This window comes from Equus przewalskii, chromosome 16 (assembly GCF_037783145.1).
Source record: "Equus przewalskii isolate Varuska chromosome 16, EquPr2, whole genome shotgun sequence".
NCBI lineage: Eukaryota > Metazoa > Chordata > Mammalia > Perissodactyla > Equidae > Equus > Equus przewalskii.
Window position 1 is genome coordinate 68,297,962 of NC_091846.1, and position 19,476 is coordinate 68,317,437.

General features: G+C 45.4%; 1 protein-coding gene and 1 long non-coding RNA gene across 7 annotated transcripts in view; one reads left to right on the plus strand and one right to left on the minus strand.

Moving 5' to 3' along the window:
* Positions 1–8,842, minus strand: part of DOCK9 (dedicator of cytokinesis 9) — a 269,565-nt gene extending 260,723 nt beyond the window's left edge. For 3 of the 6 annotated variants that reach the window (XM_070579148.1, XM_070579130.1, XM_070579124.1), the window contains exon 1: positions 8,594–8,836. In XM_070579148.1, coding sequence (XP_070435249.1) covers positions 8,594–8,722 — 129 coding nt within the window. In that variant the 5' untranslated portion in view covers positions 8,723–8,836. Of the gene's footprint in view, positions 1–8,593 lie in introns of all 6 variants that reach the window. The other 3 variants (XM_070579154.1, XM_070579142.1, XM_070579155.1) reach the window with 2 other exon arrangements.
* Positions 8,843–10,272: 1,430 nt separating this feature from the next.
* Positions 10,273–17,685, plus strand: LOC139076519 (uncharacterized). The gene is made up of 3 exons (XR_011528224.1): positions 10,273–12,005; positions 15,981–16,116; positions 16,689–17,685. It is a non-coding gene; the product is annotated as an uncharacterized lncRNA (long non-coding RNA).
* The last annotated feature ends 1,791 nt before the right edge of the window (positions 17,686–19,476 follow it).

A 19,476-nucleotide genomic window follows, 5' to 3' on the forward strand; every position in this document is an offset into this window, starting at 1 on the left:
TCTGGCAGACGGAGATGGGCTAGAATGAAGTAAATAGAATTAAGTGGAGGGAAGAGAAATTAGGGGCAACAGAGAATCAAAAGAAGATGAAAAAATGAGACATGTCAGATGTAGAGACTTTAGGAGTGATTCATTCATCAAAAAAAATTTATTGAGCCTCTCCTATGTCCCAAGTACTAGGAAACCATGGTGAACAAACAGTCCAGTGAGGGAAACAGATGAGAAACAAATGTACACATAAATAAATATATAAATTGTGCTAAGTGGTACAAAGGAAAAGAACTGGCATGGCCTATTTCAGTTTGGGCAGATAGACAAGGCCTCCGTGAGGCAAGGACGTGTAAGCACAGTTCCAAAGACCAAGGGGAGTGGCATGGCAGATGACGAGGAAGGCAAGGAGGTGACTATTATCCCAGACAGAGGTAAGAGCTTCTGCCAAGGTCCTGGGGTATGACAGCCTGGCATCCAGAGGATGTAAAAGCCAGGCTGGTGAGCAATGAGAGGGTGGTGCCTGATAAGGAGAGCGCTTACAGTCCAAGGGAAGGAGCATATATTCCCAGGGCAGTGGGAGGCACTGGTGTGTTAAGGATTCAGAATTGAAGCCTTAAAGATGAAGTAAGAACGGCAGCAAAGAGACCAGACAGAAGGAATCCTATCCCCTACTACTGCAGGGACCAGGATAGGAGCAGGAGACAGAGAGAAGAAGATGACACGATGTAGAAGTCATGAGTGCTGCTCACCAAAGATTTTAGCTCTCCTTCCAGGCATACAGACAGGATTGTACTTCCCCCTGCCCTTTGGAGTTAGGTGTGGCCATGTAACTTGGTTTAGCCAATGGAACGAATGCTGAAGTGACTGGGTAGAAGCTTAAGAGCCTGTGAGAGAGTCCCCACACTCCTTCCCCCAACAAGGATCCACCACATTCAAGACGGTGGCTGTCGTAGCAACCCAGGTCCCAGGATGTGGACAACATGGTCTCCAGCCACCCTCAATGGACAGGCAGTGTAGAGGAGAAATAAACCTTCTGTTTATTTCTTAGAAATAAACCACTGAGCTTTGGGAGTTCTTAGCCCCTCCTGACTGATGCAGAAATAGAACGTGATAGATGCAATAATGACAGAATGAGGAAGGTAAAAGGAGATGAACAGAAGAGACAAAGGAAGACACAGAGATTTCAAAGTTGGTGACCATGAAACGATGCCTCTCACTAAAGAAAACAAGAACGCAAAAATGATGGCTGGTTTAAGATGAAAAGTGACAATTTATGTTTCACACATGCTGAACTTAAGGGACAGGTAGGACAGCCAAGTACACATGCCATGCAGGTCAGCAGAAAAGCAGGTCTGAGACAGGGGAAAAAAATCAGAACTGAGAGAAAGATTCAGAAATTGCAATGAAGTGTGCAACTCCCTTCAGAGAGAAGGGAAGAGACTAAATTCTGTGAACCAATGGTGGAGAAGGGACCCTTTAGGAATGCCGCTGGGTGGTGAGTGTCGGAAGGAAACAGAGTGAAGACAACAAAGAAGGAAGGAGGAGAACCAGAGAAGGGGAAGGGGGTGCTAAATGGCATCAAATGCTGTAGCAGACAAGTTGACAGGGCGAGGACTGGAGGGCCATCTCACACTGAGGACAGAAGCCAGGCTGCAGAGGGACAACCAAGGTCACACAATGGTTAGTAGCAAAGGGGTAACAGAACCCAAGCCCCCACTGCCTTCCAACACTACGATGGAAGAATTTCCTCAAGTCATTATTCTCCTAAAACAAAGCTTAGTGATGGCATAAACAGTTCACAGTCCACAATTTATTTAGACTACTGTTAAGACCCTTAGACAATTTGCAATCGGCCAGTATTTTACATTTTCTGCCCTAAACAGACAGCACTGTGACTTCAGAAAGTGTACTTTAGGGACTGGCCTGGTGGCGCAGTGGTTAAGTGCACACATTCTGCTTCGGCGTCCCCGGGTTCACCGGTTTGGATCCCGGGTGCAGACATGGCACCGCTTGGCAAGCCATGCTGTGGCAGGCATCCCACATAAAGTAGAGGAAGATGGGCACAGATGTTAGCTCAGGGCCAGTCTTCCTCAGAAAAAGAGGAGGAGTGGCAGCAGTTAGCTCAGGGCTAATCTTCCTCAAAAAACGAAAAAAAGAAAGTGTACTTTATGCACATTTCAAGTTAGTCCTTAGGAGAAATTCCTACAATTTTATGTACTGGGCCAAAGAATGGAATCATGTTCAAGTTCCTGATACATATAGCCCAACCGCAAAAAGTTATTCCATTCATCATGCTGCAAAACTCAGGAGACACAATTCTTACAAAATACCATGCGAATGGGTCCCTGGAGCTGGGGAAAGGGGTAGGCCTGCAACCCAAGTGCCCAGTTCACCCTGTTCTCACAAAATCTTTTCTATCTTTGCAAGTTTATTGGGCAAAAATGGCATCTTGCTTTAATTAATGTTTCTTTCATTATAGCAGGGCTGAATGTGTTTTTCTGCTATTTATTGGTTAACTGTATTCCTTTCTTTGAGGAATTGCCTATTAATATCTTTTCCCATTTTTCTACTGGAGCATTTCTTTTAATTGATTTGTAATAACTCTCAATATATTTTTTAAAACTTAACACTATGACTGATATATACATATAGATAAACAGACAACAAAAACTGTTTCTAAATTTATTGTTTGACTTTTAAATCTATGGTATTTGTGACATACAGAACAGAGGTTTGAGTGTTTGCATGAGGAGGCAGGAGGCAGAGTGATTAGGAACATGTGGTCTGAGGCTACAGTACCAGGTTCAAGGCCCAGATCCTCCACTTACAGCCTTGTGACCTTGAAGTGACTTAACCTTCCAACTGTAAAGCCCTAACACATACCCTAGGACACAGTTAGTACTTAATAAATGCTGGCTCCACATATAGTCAGTCATCTTTTCTTTCATTAACATAATACAAGCTTACATTTGTTAAGCACTTATTATTAAGAACTTTACATACATTATCTTAGTTAATCTTTATTTTAAAAACTCTCTAAGAGAATAACTAAGAACCCCAATTCTCAGAAGCAAACCAAGGCTCAGGTGAAGAAACTTGCTCACCTCCCAAGCCCAGGCCAAACTGGTTTTTTCCTTTACTTTCCTGCTTTAAAAAATCCTCTCCACCCTTACACCAGTATTCATCCATGTTGTATGCTGTTTCTTTAATTTACTTGACACGTTAACTCTTACATTTAGTTACAACTTATTTCAACATGTGATGAGGGCTGCGGCTCCAACAACGTTTCTCTACAACATCATTTACTCAATGGCGCACCCGCCATATTAGACCACTACTGGCACGACACCCTAAATGTTTACACACACACAGCCCTATTTCTGGGTTTTCTCTTCCACACCACAGACTTCTCTTCGTGTCCTCGTGCCTGCATGTTACAAAACTGTCACATTATTTACCCCCAAGATTACACTTAAGGGAAAGTCTAAGAACCATACGTTCATGGGCTGGTTTGAACTTCTTTCCTAAAATGGGTTTCAAAAAGATAAGAATAAAATCTATTTTATGAGGTGTTCTCAGCGAATGATTAAAATTGTTCCCCAAATTAGCAACTGTATTTCTCTCCCTTCCTCCTAAAACTTAGCCCTCTTTGTCCAAGCTGCTCTGATCCTTCTGGGCCTATTGAGCCATTCTAAATATTTGCTCAATCTCTTATTCTTTTTAGAAAAAAGTCTCCCTTATCTCTGCATCTTCCAGGTCCAGTTCAATTCTTCATAAACCCTTTTCCAAGTATGCCAGTTCTCTCTTAGTTCAGCCTCCTCTATCCTCTGAACCAGGCATTTAACCCTTTAAATGTTCTCCTTTGTACTATTATCTATCTTTTTGTAGATGACTGACTTGTTCACCTGTTTAGATCACAAACCCTGCTCTAACGCAGTATCATATCCTCAGCACCCAGCAGAGTCCTCACATAGAGCAGGCCCTCAATAAATCTGGATGAAGATTTCACAATTCCTCCCCTCCCTTTTCAGACTCAAGGCATTACTAATGCCCTCCCGTATCCTAATACTCAAACAAACTAGAAACCAAAGAAATAGAACCTGTTGTTGATTATCTAGTTGGAGATGGGCCTCCACCCTGCTTCCTGTATTCTGGGACGTTTCTGTTTGTTAGGACTCCACCAGAGGGTGGAGAAAGACAATGAGGTGAAGCTCAGACCAGTTCAGTTGCCAATTTACTAACATATCTGATTTAAAATTACAGCCAAAATGAGCTTTTACATTACCTGAGGATTTTAAAGAACACCACCACTCAAGTCTCACATTACCTCAGATAATACTGGAATCTTGAGCTGACTGCTCTGGGAGGGTGAGGAAGGCCCCAAGCATGTACTCCTGGAGATTATCATTCCACACCTCTGTCCGTCCTTCTCCAGCAACACAAAGGAAAATTTACTAATGACCTGACTTGGTTTCATTTCATTTCATACTTCTGGACCTCCAAGGGGTGTGGAATGGTATCCCTGGCAGGGGCTTGACATAAAAGGAGAGTTTGAAGATGAACACACTGAGATAAGATAGTAAGGAAGCCGGCAGCCAGATGACTGGGCATCAATATCCAAGTGCATATATACGGCAAACCCTGCAAAGGGCCATGTCACAATATTTACATAAATCTTTCAGAAAAAGGGTATTTTTAGGCCTTGGGTGGCATGCTTTGTTAGATCTAGGCCATTATGATGCTATCTTTAAAACAGCTAAAAGACCCAAGGTAAAATGCCTTTGGGAGCTCCAAAAGCAATCACAACTCAACCCTGCTCAGGGAATAATTTCTAGTTTTTCTTCTGAGCTTGTATATATTTTGAACATGCTGCCCTCCTGACTATTCTAAATCACAGAAAGCTAATTCTGGAATTGTGAGCATTCTTCTTCCATTGCCCAAAATCATAAATTACCTTTCCTACAGTTAGGAACATTACTAGTACCTCTGCTACTCTTATCAAAGCAGCTTAGAATTGAAGCCTGTGAGTGGGAAAAGGGACTCTAGAAACAATCTAGTACAGCGCCTCACTTAGTAGAACAGGAGCCCCGAGGTTCAGAGAAGTTAAGCGACAGCCTACGGTGCCTCCAGTATCTGGTAGAATACATGCCAGGCACCATCTAAAAGCTTTACCTCTATTGTTCATTTAATCCTTCCAACAACCCTGTAAGGTGAGTATGACTATTGTCTCCACTCTACAGATGAGGAAACCAAGGCACAGCAAGGCTAAGTCATATGCCGAAGACTTCACAGCTGGTAAGGAGTAGAGCTGGGATTACAACCCACATGCTCTGACTCCAGCGCCCAGGCTCTGCACTACTAAACCTTTAGGATTAAAACCCAGGACTCCATGGGGCTGGCCCTGTGGCCGAGTGGTTAAGTTCGCATGCTCCACTTCGGCAGCCCAGGGTTTCACTGGTTTGGATCCTGGGCACGGACATGGCACCGCTCATCAGGTCATGTTGAGGCAGCGTCCCATATAGCACAACCAGAGGCACTCACAACTAGAATATACAACTATGTACCAGGGGGACTTTGGGAAGAAGGAAAAAAAAAACAAATGATTGGCAACAGATGTTAGCCCAGGTGCCAATCTTTAAAAAAAGAAAAGAAAAAACCAAGACTCCTGACCCCAGGGAGGGTTCTCTCCATCATCAATAATTCTAAGGTTCATGAAAGACCAAACTGCATTTGAAAAGGCCCACAAACCTTGTTTGGATCCTGACTAGAACAAATTACCAATCGAAGATGTTTTTTAAGCAATCTGAGAAATCTCAATAGTATATCAACAGGTTATTGTTAATTTTATCATAATGGCATTATAGTTATGCAAGAATATATACCAATTTTTAACAATACATACTAGGTATGCAGGGGTGAAATGACGGGAGGCCTGGAACTCACAATCACAAAAAAAATGGGAAAAAGGGATAGTTGAACCAAGTTTGACAAAATCCTGATAATTATTGAATCTGGGTGATGGAATATGAGGGTTCATTATACTATCCTCTCCACTTTTTTGTATGTTTATTTTCAAGCTTTTCAAATAAATTAATACAAAATCATTTTTAAAAGCCCACACACCTCAGCCTATGAAAAATGAAGCTATCAAACAAGAAAACTTTATGAGCACATCTCACTTTTACATTTTAAAGTTTGTCTGTCAAATGGCAGCCTTTACTAACCAATGAACTATTTAATTTTGTTGTTTCTGAACTCACTACCAGCCACTCATTAATACTAGAAACATGGGGAAAGCTAGTTAAATCCATACCCTGTTCATGTTTTCTTTTAGTCCATCTACAGAAGTGCTTATTAGTCAGCTGGTTAAGAATATTTATTGAACGTTTACTATGCTGTAGGCACTGTATTAGCACTGACCCAAGTTATCTAAGACAGAGCAGAGTAATACTTCCATCCACGCATGGATTGATGGACCACAGGGTTCCAAACCCTGGCTTGGGTGCTGCTCTGCCTCCTGCAAGGATAAGTGGTACCTTCTTATATCCTCCTAGAAGGAAACCAAGCCAGAACCTATGTGGCAAGTGCACCTGCTGTGGCTTCCTGGCAGACACAGGGGAGCAGCAAGAGGAAGCAGGCAACGGCAGAGTACCTGGCAGGAGGTGAAGGGAGTGAGGTTTACCAGTAATTTTAGTATCTGTAAGCTATTCCAAATTCCTCCTTCTGCAGTGCAACCGGGGAGCCACCCAAACACGAGAGTAGGCCCACCTGCTTTCCTGCATTTTGTATTTGTTTCATCAGACAAGTGACCACAGATAGACCACACTAAGAGTTGACACACCAGGCAGTCATCTGGCTGTTCATGCTTAAGGGTGTCCAGAGAAAAGAGATGTATTATGAAAGCATCATGAGGTATGTCACACACGAGAATGGACACTACTAGGTCACTATCAGTAGACCATCCTCCAACAGGAAAGGAGATATTCAAGGACTGTTGCACATCAGTAATTAGCAGTGTTGTGCCTGTGTCGGCACTTCCGCGCTAAACCTAATGGCTTATTAAGCTAGTACCTCCTCAGGCCGGGTCTGCCAGCGCTTTGGAAACCATGGCACAGTCATGTCTTACCTACTCTTCTTTTGCTTCAAATACCTGATGAAGAGTAGCTCCCAGTTAAAAGAACTAAGTTTCGTGCAAGAACACAAAAGATCCCACAGATGCTGTGGATTTATCTTTAACATACACACTGACAAAAGTCAGGAAAATGCAGGAAATCCTCTTTAGGCCAAAGCAACAGAAGTGAGTTCAAGTTATGGAAGAAATGGCAGGTTCTGGTCTATTCCCTTCTCCTGCTCTACTCCTTACCATCAACTGATCAATTCAGTATAACAGAAAAATAAAATCCCTGTATATTACTGAACACATTGGAGCTTGAGGAATCTGGGGTGAGTTGGCAGAGCTGGCGATTCAGAGAAAAATCAAACCGAGCAAGCTGCATGTGGAGATCAGAAAAGCTTATCTCGACAAACATCACTCCTGTCATGCTGTGTCTGCCCGGGAAGGGGATCTATCTGCTACCAAAAAGATGCCCCAGCCCCTGTGTGAAAGGACTTGGATCTCCACCCCAACAATACCCCACACAAAGCACCACAAAGCCCAGAGAATCATTTCCAAGGCCCATCTTCTTGCACTGGTTCCAACAAACACAAGTCCCCACAAACAAGCCCCTTTCAAGAAAACAAATGCCAGCGACAATACAAGGAGCTGCTAAAAGTTTCCAGCTTCCCTGGAGAGCACGCAACTGCTCCAACTCTCTCCTCTCCCGCACCATCCAGCGATCCGGGTGTACTGCTTTTCCAAATATAGCAGGACCAGCCCTGGCTATGGAAAAGTCGATTTAAAACTTCATCTTCCTCACACCCAGGCCTATTCTCTAAAGACGTTCTCAATCGACTAGGTTAATCTCAGGGCTGCTGGCTTTGCTTATTTCAAATCCCCAAACTTCGTAATAATTTGCACCAATGCTGAAATTACCAAGGGCTCCTATCACGCCCCCTACCCCTTCATAAGAGGAGGCCAAACCTCAGGATGTCAGCTCGGGGGCGCAGAGAAGAGGATGCGGAACCCCTTCCCTTCTGGAGCTCACCCACCCAAAGGGTCTGCAGGACCATCTCCCACCCTGGGTTGCGGACTGGAAGGGAGAACCCCCACCTCCACTCCCCTGCGCCACTCCAGGCTACAGGTGCCAAGCCCCTCCAGAATACAGGAGGAGAAGGGAGCTATGGGAGGAATGGGGGAAAGTAATTTCCCAGTTGGCAGGCGTAAGGTAAACTGGGGGGCGGGGCGGTGGGGTAACTGAGGGAGATGGCAATCTCCCAGGAAATTTCCTGAGAGGGAAGAGGCAGCAGTGAGGTGAGGACCCCCAGACGCCTGGTGGGGGTCTGAAAGTTGCTGCCCCTCCGGGACCCTCCCTTCTCCCCGTCCAACACTCCCCGCGCTTCCCCACCATCTCTTAATCCAGTAGGGTCGGCGGCTCCGCCTCGGGGCCCGCCGACTTGGAGGAGCGCGGAGGAGGTGGCCGCCCGCCCGCCGTCCCGCACTCACCAGGAGCACCGAGCCGCGCACCACCTCCGACACGCTCTGCCGCAGCTCGGCCGCCGTGCCCGGCTTACTCAGCGCCCGGGTGAACTTCCGAGTCTCCGCCGAGGCGGGGAGCAACGGAGGCTGCGACATCCTCGCAGCCGCCGCGCCTGCTCCCGCGGTCCGGCCCGGCCCCGCCGCCGCCACCAGGTGCGCCTCCGGCGCCCGGCCCGGTCCGGCCCGCCCGCGGCACCCGGCGCCGCCGCCGCCGCCGCCGCCCGCCCGCTCCCCGCGCCCGCTCCCCCCGCCGCTCGCCGCGCGTCCCGGCTGCGCAGCCCGGGCCGCGCCCTCCGTGCCGTGTCACGCCCCGAGGCGGTGTCCGCGGCCCCCAGCGCTCGCAACAGTGCTCGGGCTCGCAAGGGGCGACCGTGCGTGTGGCGGCGGCGGCTCCCCCATGCCACCAGCCTCCCTAGGCGGCCGCTCGCCGGGCCGCCTCCTCGGGGCGGGGTGTCCGGCGCGGCGCGGCGCGGGGCGGGGCGGGGTGGGACGGGCGGAGGAGGGGCGGGCGCGGCGGGACCGCCGGCAGGGCAGGTCGCCCCGGGAGGCGCGGCAGCAGGCGGCCGGATGCGGGCAGCGCGCCGCGCGGGGCCCCCAGCGGGACAGATGGGGACCCCAGGGGGCGTCTCCGCTCCGGTCCGACTTCTCCCCGGGCCGCACGTCCGGAGACCCCAGGCTAGGGCCGCGCAGGCCGCCGGGAGGGCTCACAACCCGCGGCTGGAGCGAGGCCGGGGCCCCGGACACGCCGCCTGAACACTGAGACCCTGGGTTCCCTGCCCGTGGAGCCTCCAGTGCCCTGGGGACCCCGCGAGCACCCGCAAGGTCCGGACTTGGTGGCACCACGTGCCCCCGTGCGCTCGGGGCCTCTGAGGGGTCGGAGGTTTCGGGAGGGTGGCCTTTCTGCGGCACCGAGAGCACAGGGCCGGGCGGAGCGGGGCCGAGCGCCGCCCGCGTCGTGGTGGCGCTTCTCGGCCTCCCTGCCCCTCTCCGCCCCAGAGGCGGCGCGCGAACGGTGGGAGCCTCTGCGAGCCCAAGGGAGCACCGCAGGCCGGGACAGGCGCTGGCGAGTCACCGGGACCCCGGCCGCGAGGACGAGCCGCTGCCTGGCCTTGGACGGGATCTAAACTTCTGAGCCTCGCCAATCTCCTCTATAAACTGAAGACAAGGACCTGCCAGAGGCTGAAGGGATACGACGTGCTCGTCTGCCGCCCCTCCCTCCGCGGCGGGGACCGACCGCAAGGCGCGGAGCCCGGGAAACCCAGGAGCGCCGGCCTGCGAGCCCAACGTGACCCAGGAGCTGGCGGCTGCTGGCGACAGCCATCACTCTGAGGAACTTCTTCCTCACACAGCCTTTCCCGCTTTCCCATTCCCAGAGGGCCCCCACCGCCCTTCCTCTTTTTCCCCTCTTTTTGAGGTGACCCTCAGCAGCCTAACCCTGACCCCGCCGCGGCGAGGGCGCGCCGGGACAGCGGATTTGCGCTAGGCTCATAGCGCATGCTCAGTGGTTTGGGTTTGGGTGGGTTCCCGGGGCGGGGAGCCTCTCTTAAGAGCGGCCCCGCCGATTGGCCGTTCTGCGAAGGCCACGCCCATCGCCTGCTGATGGACATCTCCTTACCTGCCCGGTCGGCCTCGGCAGCGCGCGGGGTGGGGGCGTGAATGCGGCCTTCAGAGGAATCCGGCCCGAGTGTCCTGAGGCGTCGTAACCGCCGTCCCCGGGGTGAAGGTGGCCGCCCGTTGCGTCCCACCGTACAAGAAAGCCAAACACTGTTCTAAAACGGTATCTTAAGGTAGTAGGGAAAACTGCGAATCTGGTGCAGAAAGCAAAACACCACAGTTCCGGACTTAATGGGTAGGTCTGGCACATAATAAGACTGGAAGTTAGGCATGCAGTCAGCGCTCAATAAATGCTTGCCGGATTGGATTGTTTTCCTAGTGGGTTGGGGCACAGGATGTAGCCCTGAGCGAGCCTGGCGGGCTGAAAGGTAAACAAAACAAGCAATGTGTGATAATAAAAACAATTACACCCTAACCCACTTCCTCATCTGCGAAGTGAGGGAACGGCGGAGACATTTACCAGGCCTCTGCTGTGCCGAGAGTAGTAGGCCTGGGGGTGACAGGGGGCGGTGCAGGCGGGCTCGCCCTGCCCTGCCTGGGGACCTTGCGCTGTTTTGTCTAACCATGCACACCCCGCCTTTACACCTGTGAGCGGTTCCCACCGCAGCTCTTAGAGGCCTGTTTGAGAATCCTGGATCGGAGATCCCTTCCAGCTTGTCCCAGAGTCCAGCACACGCCTTTGCTCCGCGTTTTGCCTAAACCCAGCCACTTCTGTAAAAGGCAAACATTTTACATCCTTATATTGACAACCACAGCAAAGGCACACGAGGTTGTGAGGTTTTCTTTTCTTTTTTCTTTCTTTCCTTTTTTGTTTTAAGAAATATATGAACAAAGAAAAGAGCACGTGCATCTGGGAAGGGAAGAGTTCCTCCAGCATTCTCCTAATTTCGTCCATGTCTCTACCAGTCTGAAATTCTGTGCTTGCTGGCTGATTCATTATGTGCTAGAATTGGCAGATTTTCATTTAGGAAGCAGGCATGATGTGTAAGGTGCTGACAGTAGTCACTGACAAAGTCTAACCAAGTGCAAGTTCTGACTGTCAGAGGAGGCAGAGAAATGTGAACTAAGCCCAGGAAGACTGAGTTTTCCCAGCAAACCAGAGCTGAGCCTCTTCTTCCTGCTAAAGTGTATTGTTAACAAACGGGACATTTCTCATGTTCAAGTTTGAGCAGAAATGTGGTCCTTAACAGTTATGGGTTAAACTGTGTCCCCCCAAAAAGACACTGAAATCCTAACCCTTATACCTGTGAGTGTGACTTTATTTGCAAATAGGGTCTTCGCCAATGTCATCAAGTTAGAATTAGATAATACTGGACCAATACGGCTGGTGTCTTTATGAGAAGAGAAGAGACACAGGGAGAAGGCCCTGTGACGCCAAAGGGAGAGACTGAAATGATGCATCTACAAGCCAAGGAACGCCAAGGATTGCTGGCAACCACTAGAAGCTGGACGAGACACAGGAAGGTTCTTCCCTCCAGCCTTCGGAAAGAGAATGACCCTGCTGACACCTTAATTTTGGACTTCAGAACTGTGAGAATAAATTCTGTTGCTGTAAGCCACCCAGTTTGTGGTACTTTGTTACAGCAATCCTCGGAGACTAATACACTTACCAAAGGCTTTTTTTTTTTTTTTAAATCCTCACCAGAGTGGGCCTAGAAGTGTGTGAGTTATTACTGCATCAACTCGTTCACGGAGAGAGGTGCCACATCTTTATAGAAGGAGGAGCATCAGGCACTGCATGGAATGGGGATGGATAGTGTTTAAGGTGTGGAAGATACATCCACCTACTTTAGTTTGAGAGAGTAGCCTCGTCTTTGTTTTTCCATACCTGTAGGAAAAAAGTTTTCCTTTCTCTTAAGGATGATACTAGTAGGTAGTGGAGATGAAATATAATTGCAGCCAGTTTTGGAAATTTGCATATAAATGACTGTACTATGCCCAAATATTTAATTCAAGTATTATCCATGTTTTAATGATAACCTCTTACTGCATTTCCTTGTTAGGTTTGCTTTAGGATTTGTATGTGTCTTAATGACACATAATTAGTTTAAAATCTTTTCCAGGTATATCTTAAGAGAGCATATCTGTTTTTAGCATAAATAAAAAGTAACCTGTAGAAAGTAGTCAGTTCTCGGATTGTAGTATCCAGGGAAGTGTCTGGAGGGGGCTTTCTTTTTTTTTTTTTTTTGAAGTAACATTGGTTTCTAACATTATATAAATTTCAGATGTACATAATTATAGTTTGCCTTCTATATAGACTACATTGTGTTCCCCACCAAGAGGACTGTCAGTGTACAATGACATTCCTGTGGCCATTGCCACTATACAAATGTGCCCCTTTACCCCTTTTACCCACCCATACCCCCCCTTCCCCTCCAGTAACCCCCAGTCTGTCCTTTGTATCTATGTTTGTCTTTGTCTGTTTCTCTTTCACATATGAGTGGAATCGTATGGCATTTGTCTTTCTCTGTCTGACTTATTTCACTTAGCATAATACCATCAAGTTCCATCCATGTTGTTGCAAATGGCAAGATTTCATCTTTTTTATGGTTGAGTGGTACTCCATTGTATATATATACCACATCTCCTTTATCTATTCATCCACCGATTGGCACTTAGGTTGTTTCCAAGTCTTGGCTATTATGAATAATACTACAATGAACATAGGAGAGCATATATCTTTTCAAATTAGTGTTTTCGTGTTCTTTGGATAAATACCCAGAAGTGGAATAGCTGGACCACGTGGTGGTTCTATTTGTAATTTTTTGAGGAATTTGCATACTGTTTTCCATAGTGGCTATACCAATTTACACCAGCAGTGTACAAAGGTTCCCTTTTCTCCACATCCTCTCCAACACTTGTTATTTCTTGTCTTTTTAATAATAGCCATTCTCTTGGGCAAGAGGTGATATCTCATTATGCTTTTGATTTGCATTTCCCTAATAATTAGTGATGTTGAACATCTTTTCATGAGCCTGTTCACCATCTGTATATCTTCTTTGGGAAAATGTCTGTTCAGATCCTCTACCCACTTTTCAACTGGATTGTTTGTTTGTTTGTTGTTGAGTTGCTGGATCATGTGGTAATTTTATGTTTAATTTTTTGAGAAACCATCATACTGTTCTTCATTTTCTAAATATTTCTTATGATGCCTGTTCAAAACATTGGTTGACTAATTTTGGAAAACAAGCTTTTTAAAATTCTACTAAGTAACATAAATAAACACAACCCTTTCAGGAAGAGCATCTGGGGAAAGGTATTAATCTAACACACGAGTTTACAGATCCCACTTAGTGTTAACGGTACGGGAGGAATACAGGCCCCTCTCTCACTTCTGTTTTATTCAGGAGAGACTCCTGGAGGAGATGAAATACGAGGTCTTTAAGACTTATTGAGACTAGGGCTTCTCAAACTTTATTATGCATATAAATCACCTGGAGATCTTGTTAAACTGCAGCTTCTGATACAGAAGTTCAGGTGTGCTGCCCAAAATTCTACAGTTCTACAGCTCCCCAGTGATGTCAAACTCCTTGCTCATGCAGATGTTGCTGACCCACAGACAACGTTTTGTGAGTAGCAAGCATTTTGACTTCCATTTCCAGCAGGATGGCAAACTGCAGGCCCTTACACGTTCTCCAGCTGACTTTTAAAATTTAAGAGGAAAGACCAAACATTCAGTAGGAAAATGGACAAAACTCATGACCAAACAATTCACAGAAAAGATATCAAATGACAGGTAAACATACAAAAAGATAATTGACCTTATTTATAATAAAAGAAATGCAAATTACAACTACACTGATATACAGTTTCTCCTCAGTCAGATTGGGAATGATTATAAAGCATAACACTGTTGGAAAGGCTGTGGAGAAACAGGCATTCTCACGTGTAATCCCGATGCTTCCAGAGATAGAGACCTCATTCTTAAGCCATTAGAGCTTCCTCTGCTCTCCAGAAATAAAATAACTCCAGCTTTGGGCAGACAAATGAACTCAGAAGAAAAGGAGAGTCACAGTTGATTATTAGCTCTTCCAAATTTACTGTAACCTGTGTTACTGGACGTGATGGATAGTAAAGAAGAATTCCACTAGAGTAGACTTGTCTAGAAATGTCCACTAGAATTGACTTGTCTCATTTCTGAACTTCTGGGGCTGATCTGGCTGGTGAGGAAACCTCACAGTGCCAGGGGACCTGAATGTATTCCCTACCATGCGTTCATCATTCCAGTTTGAGGGCAGTTTATAGATTGAAAACACCAGCAAATATCAAAGCTGCAGGTTGCCCCTTCATTCACAGCTTCTTACAAACTGACATTCAGTGAAACATGGGGCCTCCTGGCTCTTTGAAGACAGTTAGAGTTGTGAGTTTGAGTCAATTCTGTCCAATAATGCAAAGGATAAAACATGGGAAAACACTAAGGAAGATGGAAGAGAGAAAGAGTGAAAAGGAATTCCCATATATTAACTGGAAAAATGCAAATATTTTACATAATAGACAGGGAAAAAACCTTATGCAGACCAGTCTGATTACTAGTCATATTTGTCAAACTGTCCGGTGTCCATTTGCAACCAAATATTTACATAGAACCAATTGCACAGAGTGACCTCCATTACTATGGTAAGCACAGTGGGTGTTACTCTGAAAGAAAATGTGACCAAATATTTTTATCTTATGACTTGTATTTGTTAAGGTTTTAAACCATATTTATTATGAAACAGTGTCATTCAGCATGATAGTTTACCCAACAGTAAACCCAATGACAGCTCTGGCATCTACTGTGGTTTCTTTCTTCATTAAATTCTAAACCCACAAATTCTCCCATCATTGTGCTGCATCATGAGGGTATGGAGGAAGCAAAACACTTACTGAGGGGCCAGCCCGGTGGCATAGTGGTTAAGGTCGTGGCTCTGCTTCAGCAGCCCAGGGTTTGTGGGTTCAGATCCCAGGCGCAGACCTACACACTGCTCATCAAGCCATACTGAAGCAGTGTCCCACATACAAAAACAGAGGGAGACTGGCATGGATGTTAGCTCAGCCACAATCTTCCTCAAGCAAAAAGAGGAAGATTGGCAACGGTTGTTAGCTCAGGGCCAATCTTCCTCACAAAAGCAAAAACCAGTTACTGAGCTATCAAAGTCATAACCGAACTTCCTATCCTAACCTATTCTCTCTGCAAAACTGGAGGCAGATGGAAGTGTTAGCCAGCTTCTTTTCCTCACTTGGCTTGACACCCCAATCTCAATACTTCTGCCGTCTAACGAGCAGAGAAAAAAATCGAGCTGCATCAACACCACATTCTAAATAAATGAAAATTTACTGTTAAGGTGAAGGAATAGGTAAGCTGTAATATACAAACAAAATGTAAGGAATTTTTAGTAAAATGATTCTATTAACTTATAAATATTGTTTTTTTTAAGTAAGTGATCTAGGGTTACAGAAAGGGGCAACTGTGTGGGATTTATTGGTCCCAATGTTTCCTTTTATGCTATTTTGGCTTTTTACTCTTCTCAGTGATTGAAATCTTGCTTACATAATTTAGAATGATCTGTCATTTTCTAACATCAAAATACAAATTGGTACTCATTCCATTGACTTTCGTGTGTGTAATGTTCTTAAAATGATAGAGATAGCATTAGGAAATACGTATCTCTGCAGAACATTAAATTTATCCTTATCTTTTGCTAATTGGTATAAATTTGTTCAGTCAACAAATATTTATTGAGCATCCACTATGTGCTAGGTACAATTGTAAGTACTGAAGACATAGCATGATGTTAAAAAGATCAAAATGTCTGCCCTCGTGGAGCTTACATTCTAGTGCAGGAGACAGTCAACACAGAAGTCAAACAAGCAAAAGATGGAGCATTTTGATAGAGGTAAGTGCCAAGATAATAAATAAAACAGGGGAGGGACTGTGACATACTGGGGGTGAGGTGGATTGAAATGTAAGCAGTGTGGCCAGGGAAGGTCTCAGTGAGAAAGGAACTGTTTATAAAGACCTGAAGACAGTGAAAGTGAGCTAGCCATACGTTGTTTAGGGGAAGAACATCCCAAGCAAAGGGAATCGAAGTGCAACAGCTTAGACAGGAGCCAAAGCCAGTGTGGCTGGAGTGCAGTGAGGAAACGTGTGAACAGAGGATGTGAAGTGAGAGCTGTAAGGCCTAGAGGGTGAGCAGATTAGGTGGTACGTTGTAGGCCACTGCAAGGACTTTGGGCTTCAACTCTGAGTTAGCTGGGAAGCCACTGGGGTGTTTCCAGTGATGTCACTAGATGTAAACCAGTCTAGTTGCCTCTTCCCAGGTACACAAGAATGCATTTCCCAGCCTTCTGGGACTATGAGACTGAGTTCTAGTAAATGGAAGTGGGTCAAAGTGATGTACACCATTTCCAAGCCTAGCCATAAAACTCCCTGTGTGATTCTTTACACTCTCTCTTCCCTCTCCTACAGCCACCATGGAAACCACCTGTTGATGATGGAGGCATTCAATATGGGAGGACCCTGGATCCCTAAGTCATTGCTTAGAGGAGAGCTCCTCGGGATTGCTTCCTCACCAGGAACATCCATATTGGGCTTTGTGTGATCAAGAAAGAAACTGTGATTGTGTTAAACCACTCAAGGTCTGGGGTTGTTAGGTACAGCTACGTTGAATAGACTGAGGTTGAGGAAGGAGTATAGAGGCAGGTAAACCAGACAGGTGACAACAATCCAACCAAGACATAACTGTGACCATGTCTATTAATTTATTCATTAAAAAATAACATTCCACGCTTCTGAAAAGCTACTCACAGTCTAGTGCAGAAGACAGCTCTGTGTGCATAACTGTTATCCAAAGGAAAAAGAAGGTGGGACTACAGGGGAGGAACAACCACCCTTACATAGATGAGCCACAGACAGCTTTGCAGAGAACGAGGAGTTGGAGCTCGACGGTTTGGCTGGATGCTGCCTTGTGACCAGTGTCTGGAACAGCTGCAGCATAGAGGACCGATAGATTTACGTGACAATATTTGTGAAACGTCAACACAGGGTCTGTCCCATAATGAATGGCCAATAATTATCAGCTATTAAATAATTATAGTGTTTCAAGAAATTGCTGTCAGAGCTGTTTTTGGTACACAGAGAGGGTCCAGATTGCAAGATGAAACTACCTACCCCAAGCCTAAGGAGATGTTTCCATCACCAACTTCACTCTTTTTCTCTCTGAATTAGCCTCAGATTTTCACTCTCTTTTAACTGCTTATCACTAGCAGGTTTGGTCTTATTTGTGAAGATTGTTCATACTCTACAAAGATTGAGTGACACCAAAAGAGCAAATGGTGTTTGTTCATTTCATGTTTGGGTCTGTAACGTGTGGTCCAGGATACCGTTAAGACACTTTGCAGCAGTTTGTATTACAAAGCCTAAGCTTGTCATGTCATCATTTAATAAAAGAAAATTGGTAACTGAAGTTGAGTGAAAATTGTCTTTAATATCATTGAATATTAACAACCTGTTATTATTGCTATACTAGATATCAAATAATCATATATAACAATATATAATATATAATAATTATATGATAATAGTGAATGCAAAATCATAATAGTTTGGCTTAAAAGTGCTGTTGTTGAAATGACTCTGACCTTATCAGATGAATCCCCACAATATTTCTGCAAGAGAAGTAAGTTAAAGTTCACGTCACAGGTGAAATATATAAACACAAATAGAAATGTGTTCCTAAGTAACTTTAGTATCTCTCCAAACAGGCTAAAATAGACTTGCATATCAAGGCCATAGCTGAGAAAGTAACTGGAGTGTTCTCCTCAGTTATTTCCATTGTAGGTAAGGCTTTTCAAAGAGCCAATACAGCAGATATTAGGCAGGAATTCTGCGTGATTTTAAAATGTCTGCCTGAATTGACTGGTTGAAATAGAACTCAAAAGCCAGTTTCCTTTGGCTTTATTTAGCCAAACTTACACAATTTTTCTAGAAAATATAGTAATAAGAATAAAAATATAAAGTTTAAACAGATGTGGGGATATCTTCAACAGTGAAAAAAGTGAGAATCAGGGGAAAAAATTGAGCACAGAAAAGGGTTATGCCTCTTAAAAATATACCACTTCTCATAGCAGAAAAATGTTGATCTTTAAAGGCCTTTTTCCAGGCTTGGCTAGAAGAGTGTTGGCCAGGATAAATGGCGAAGGAGCAGGGCCAAAGGGAATCTGTGGTTAGCACAAAGAGGCCTGGCGTGGCATCCTCTACATTGTACCCTGGAGAAAACCTTGAGGCAGAATTTCTTTTCTCCTTGGAAAAAGCCTCCAAAGTCTAAAAGGGCAATGATTCTGTTGAAGACTGGCTTCTTAATTTGCCATAATCTACATAATCTATTCAGGACTGGCTACATAATTTGCAGAACCCAGCGGAAAACGAAAATGTGGGGCCACTTGTTCAAAAAGAATTCAAAGTGCCCAGACCTGGAGGCCCTCTTCACCATCAGTCAGTAACCCTTTAGATGATCCCAAGGTGGTAGGGAGGTGCTCAGAGTTACAAGGTGGTGACTATTTATCAGCCAGTGAGGACATAATTCAGTGTTTTAGCAACAGATCCTGTAGAACCAGTTGTACCAGCTTTAACGTCAGCCAGATATAGAACGAGCATCACCATCGAGTATATATGGCAATGATCCTTACAGACTGACCTCAAAATTTTCCAAAAGATGGTAGAATGAACAAGGATGCAGAATAGATCCTCTTGACTAACGAGATGGAGATGTATGTATGTAGGTAAACTCTAAAACAGAAATAAACAATAAATCCACAAAGCTAGGATCTGTGATATCACCCAAAAGCAAGTTTGGATAAACTAATACCAAGGACTTCAGGAGAAAGAACAGGAGAAACCAATACTGTACAGGAGCACTGAGGAGCAATGCTGAAAGGCTTTGCAAAGCTGTGCTCTAACCATGACCATGGAAGTGGCCACAAAGAGGATAACTGATATGGTGATGCTGTATAAATGCTTGCCCAGCAAAACCACATCCCAGCTGTGAGTTAAAAATATGTTAAGGACTTCACACCCATTAGAATGGCTATTATCCAAAAAAATAGAAAATAACAAGTGTTGACAAGGATGTGGAACATCTGAGACCCTTGTGCACTGTTGGTAGGAATGGTGCAACTGCTGTGGAAAACAGTATGGTAGTTCCTTGAAAAATTAAAAATAGAACTACCATATGATCCAGTAATTCCACATCTGGGTG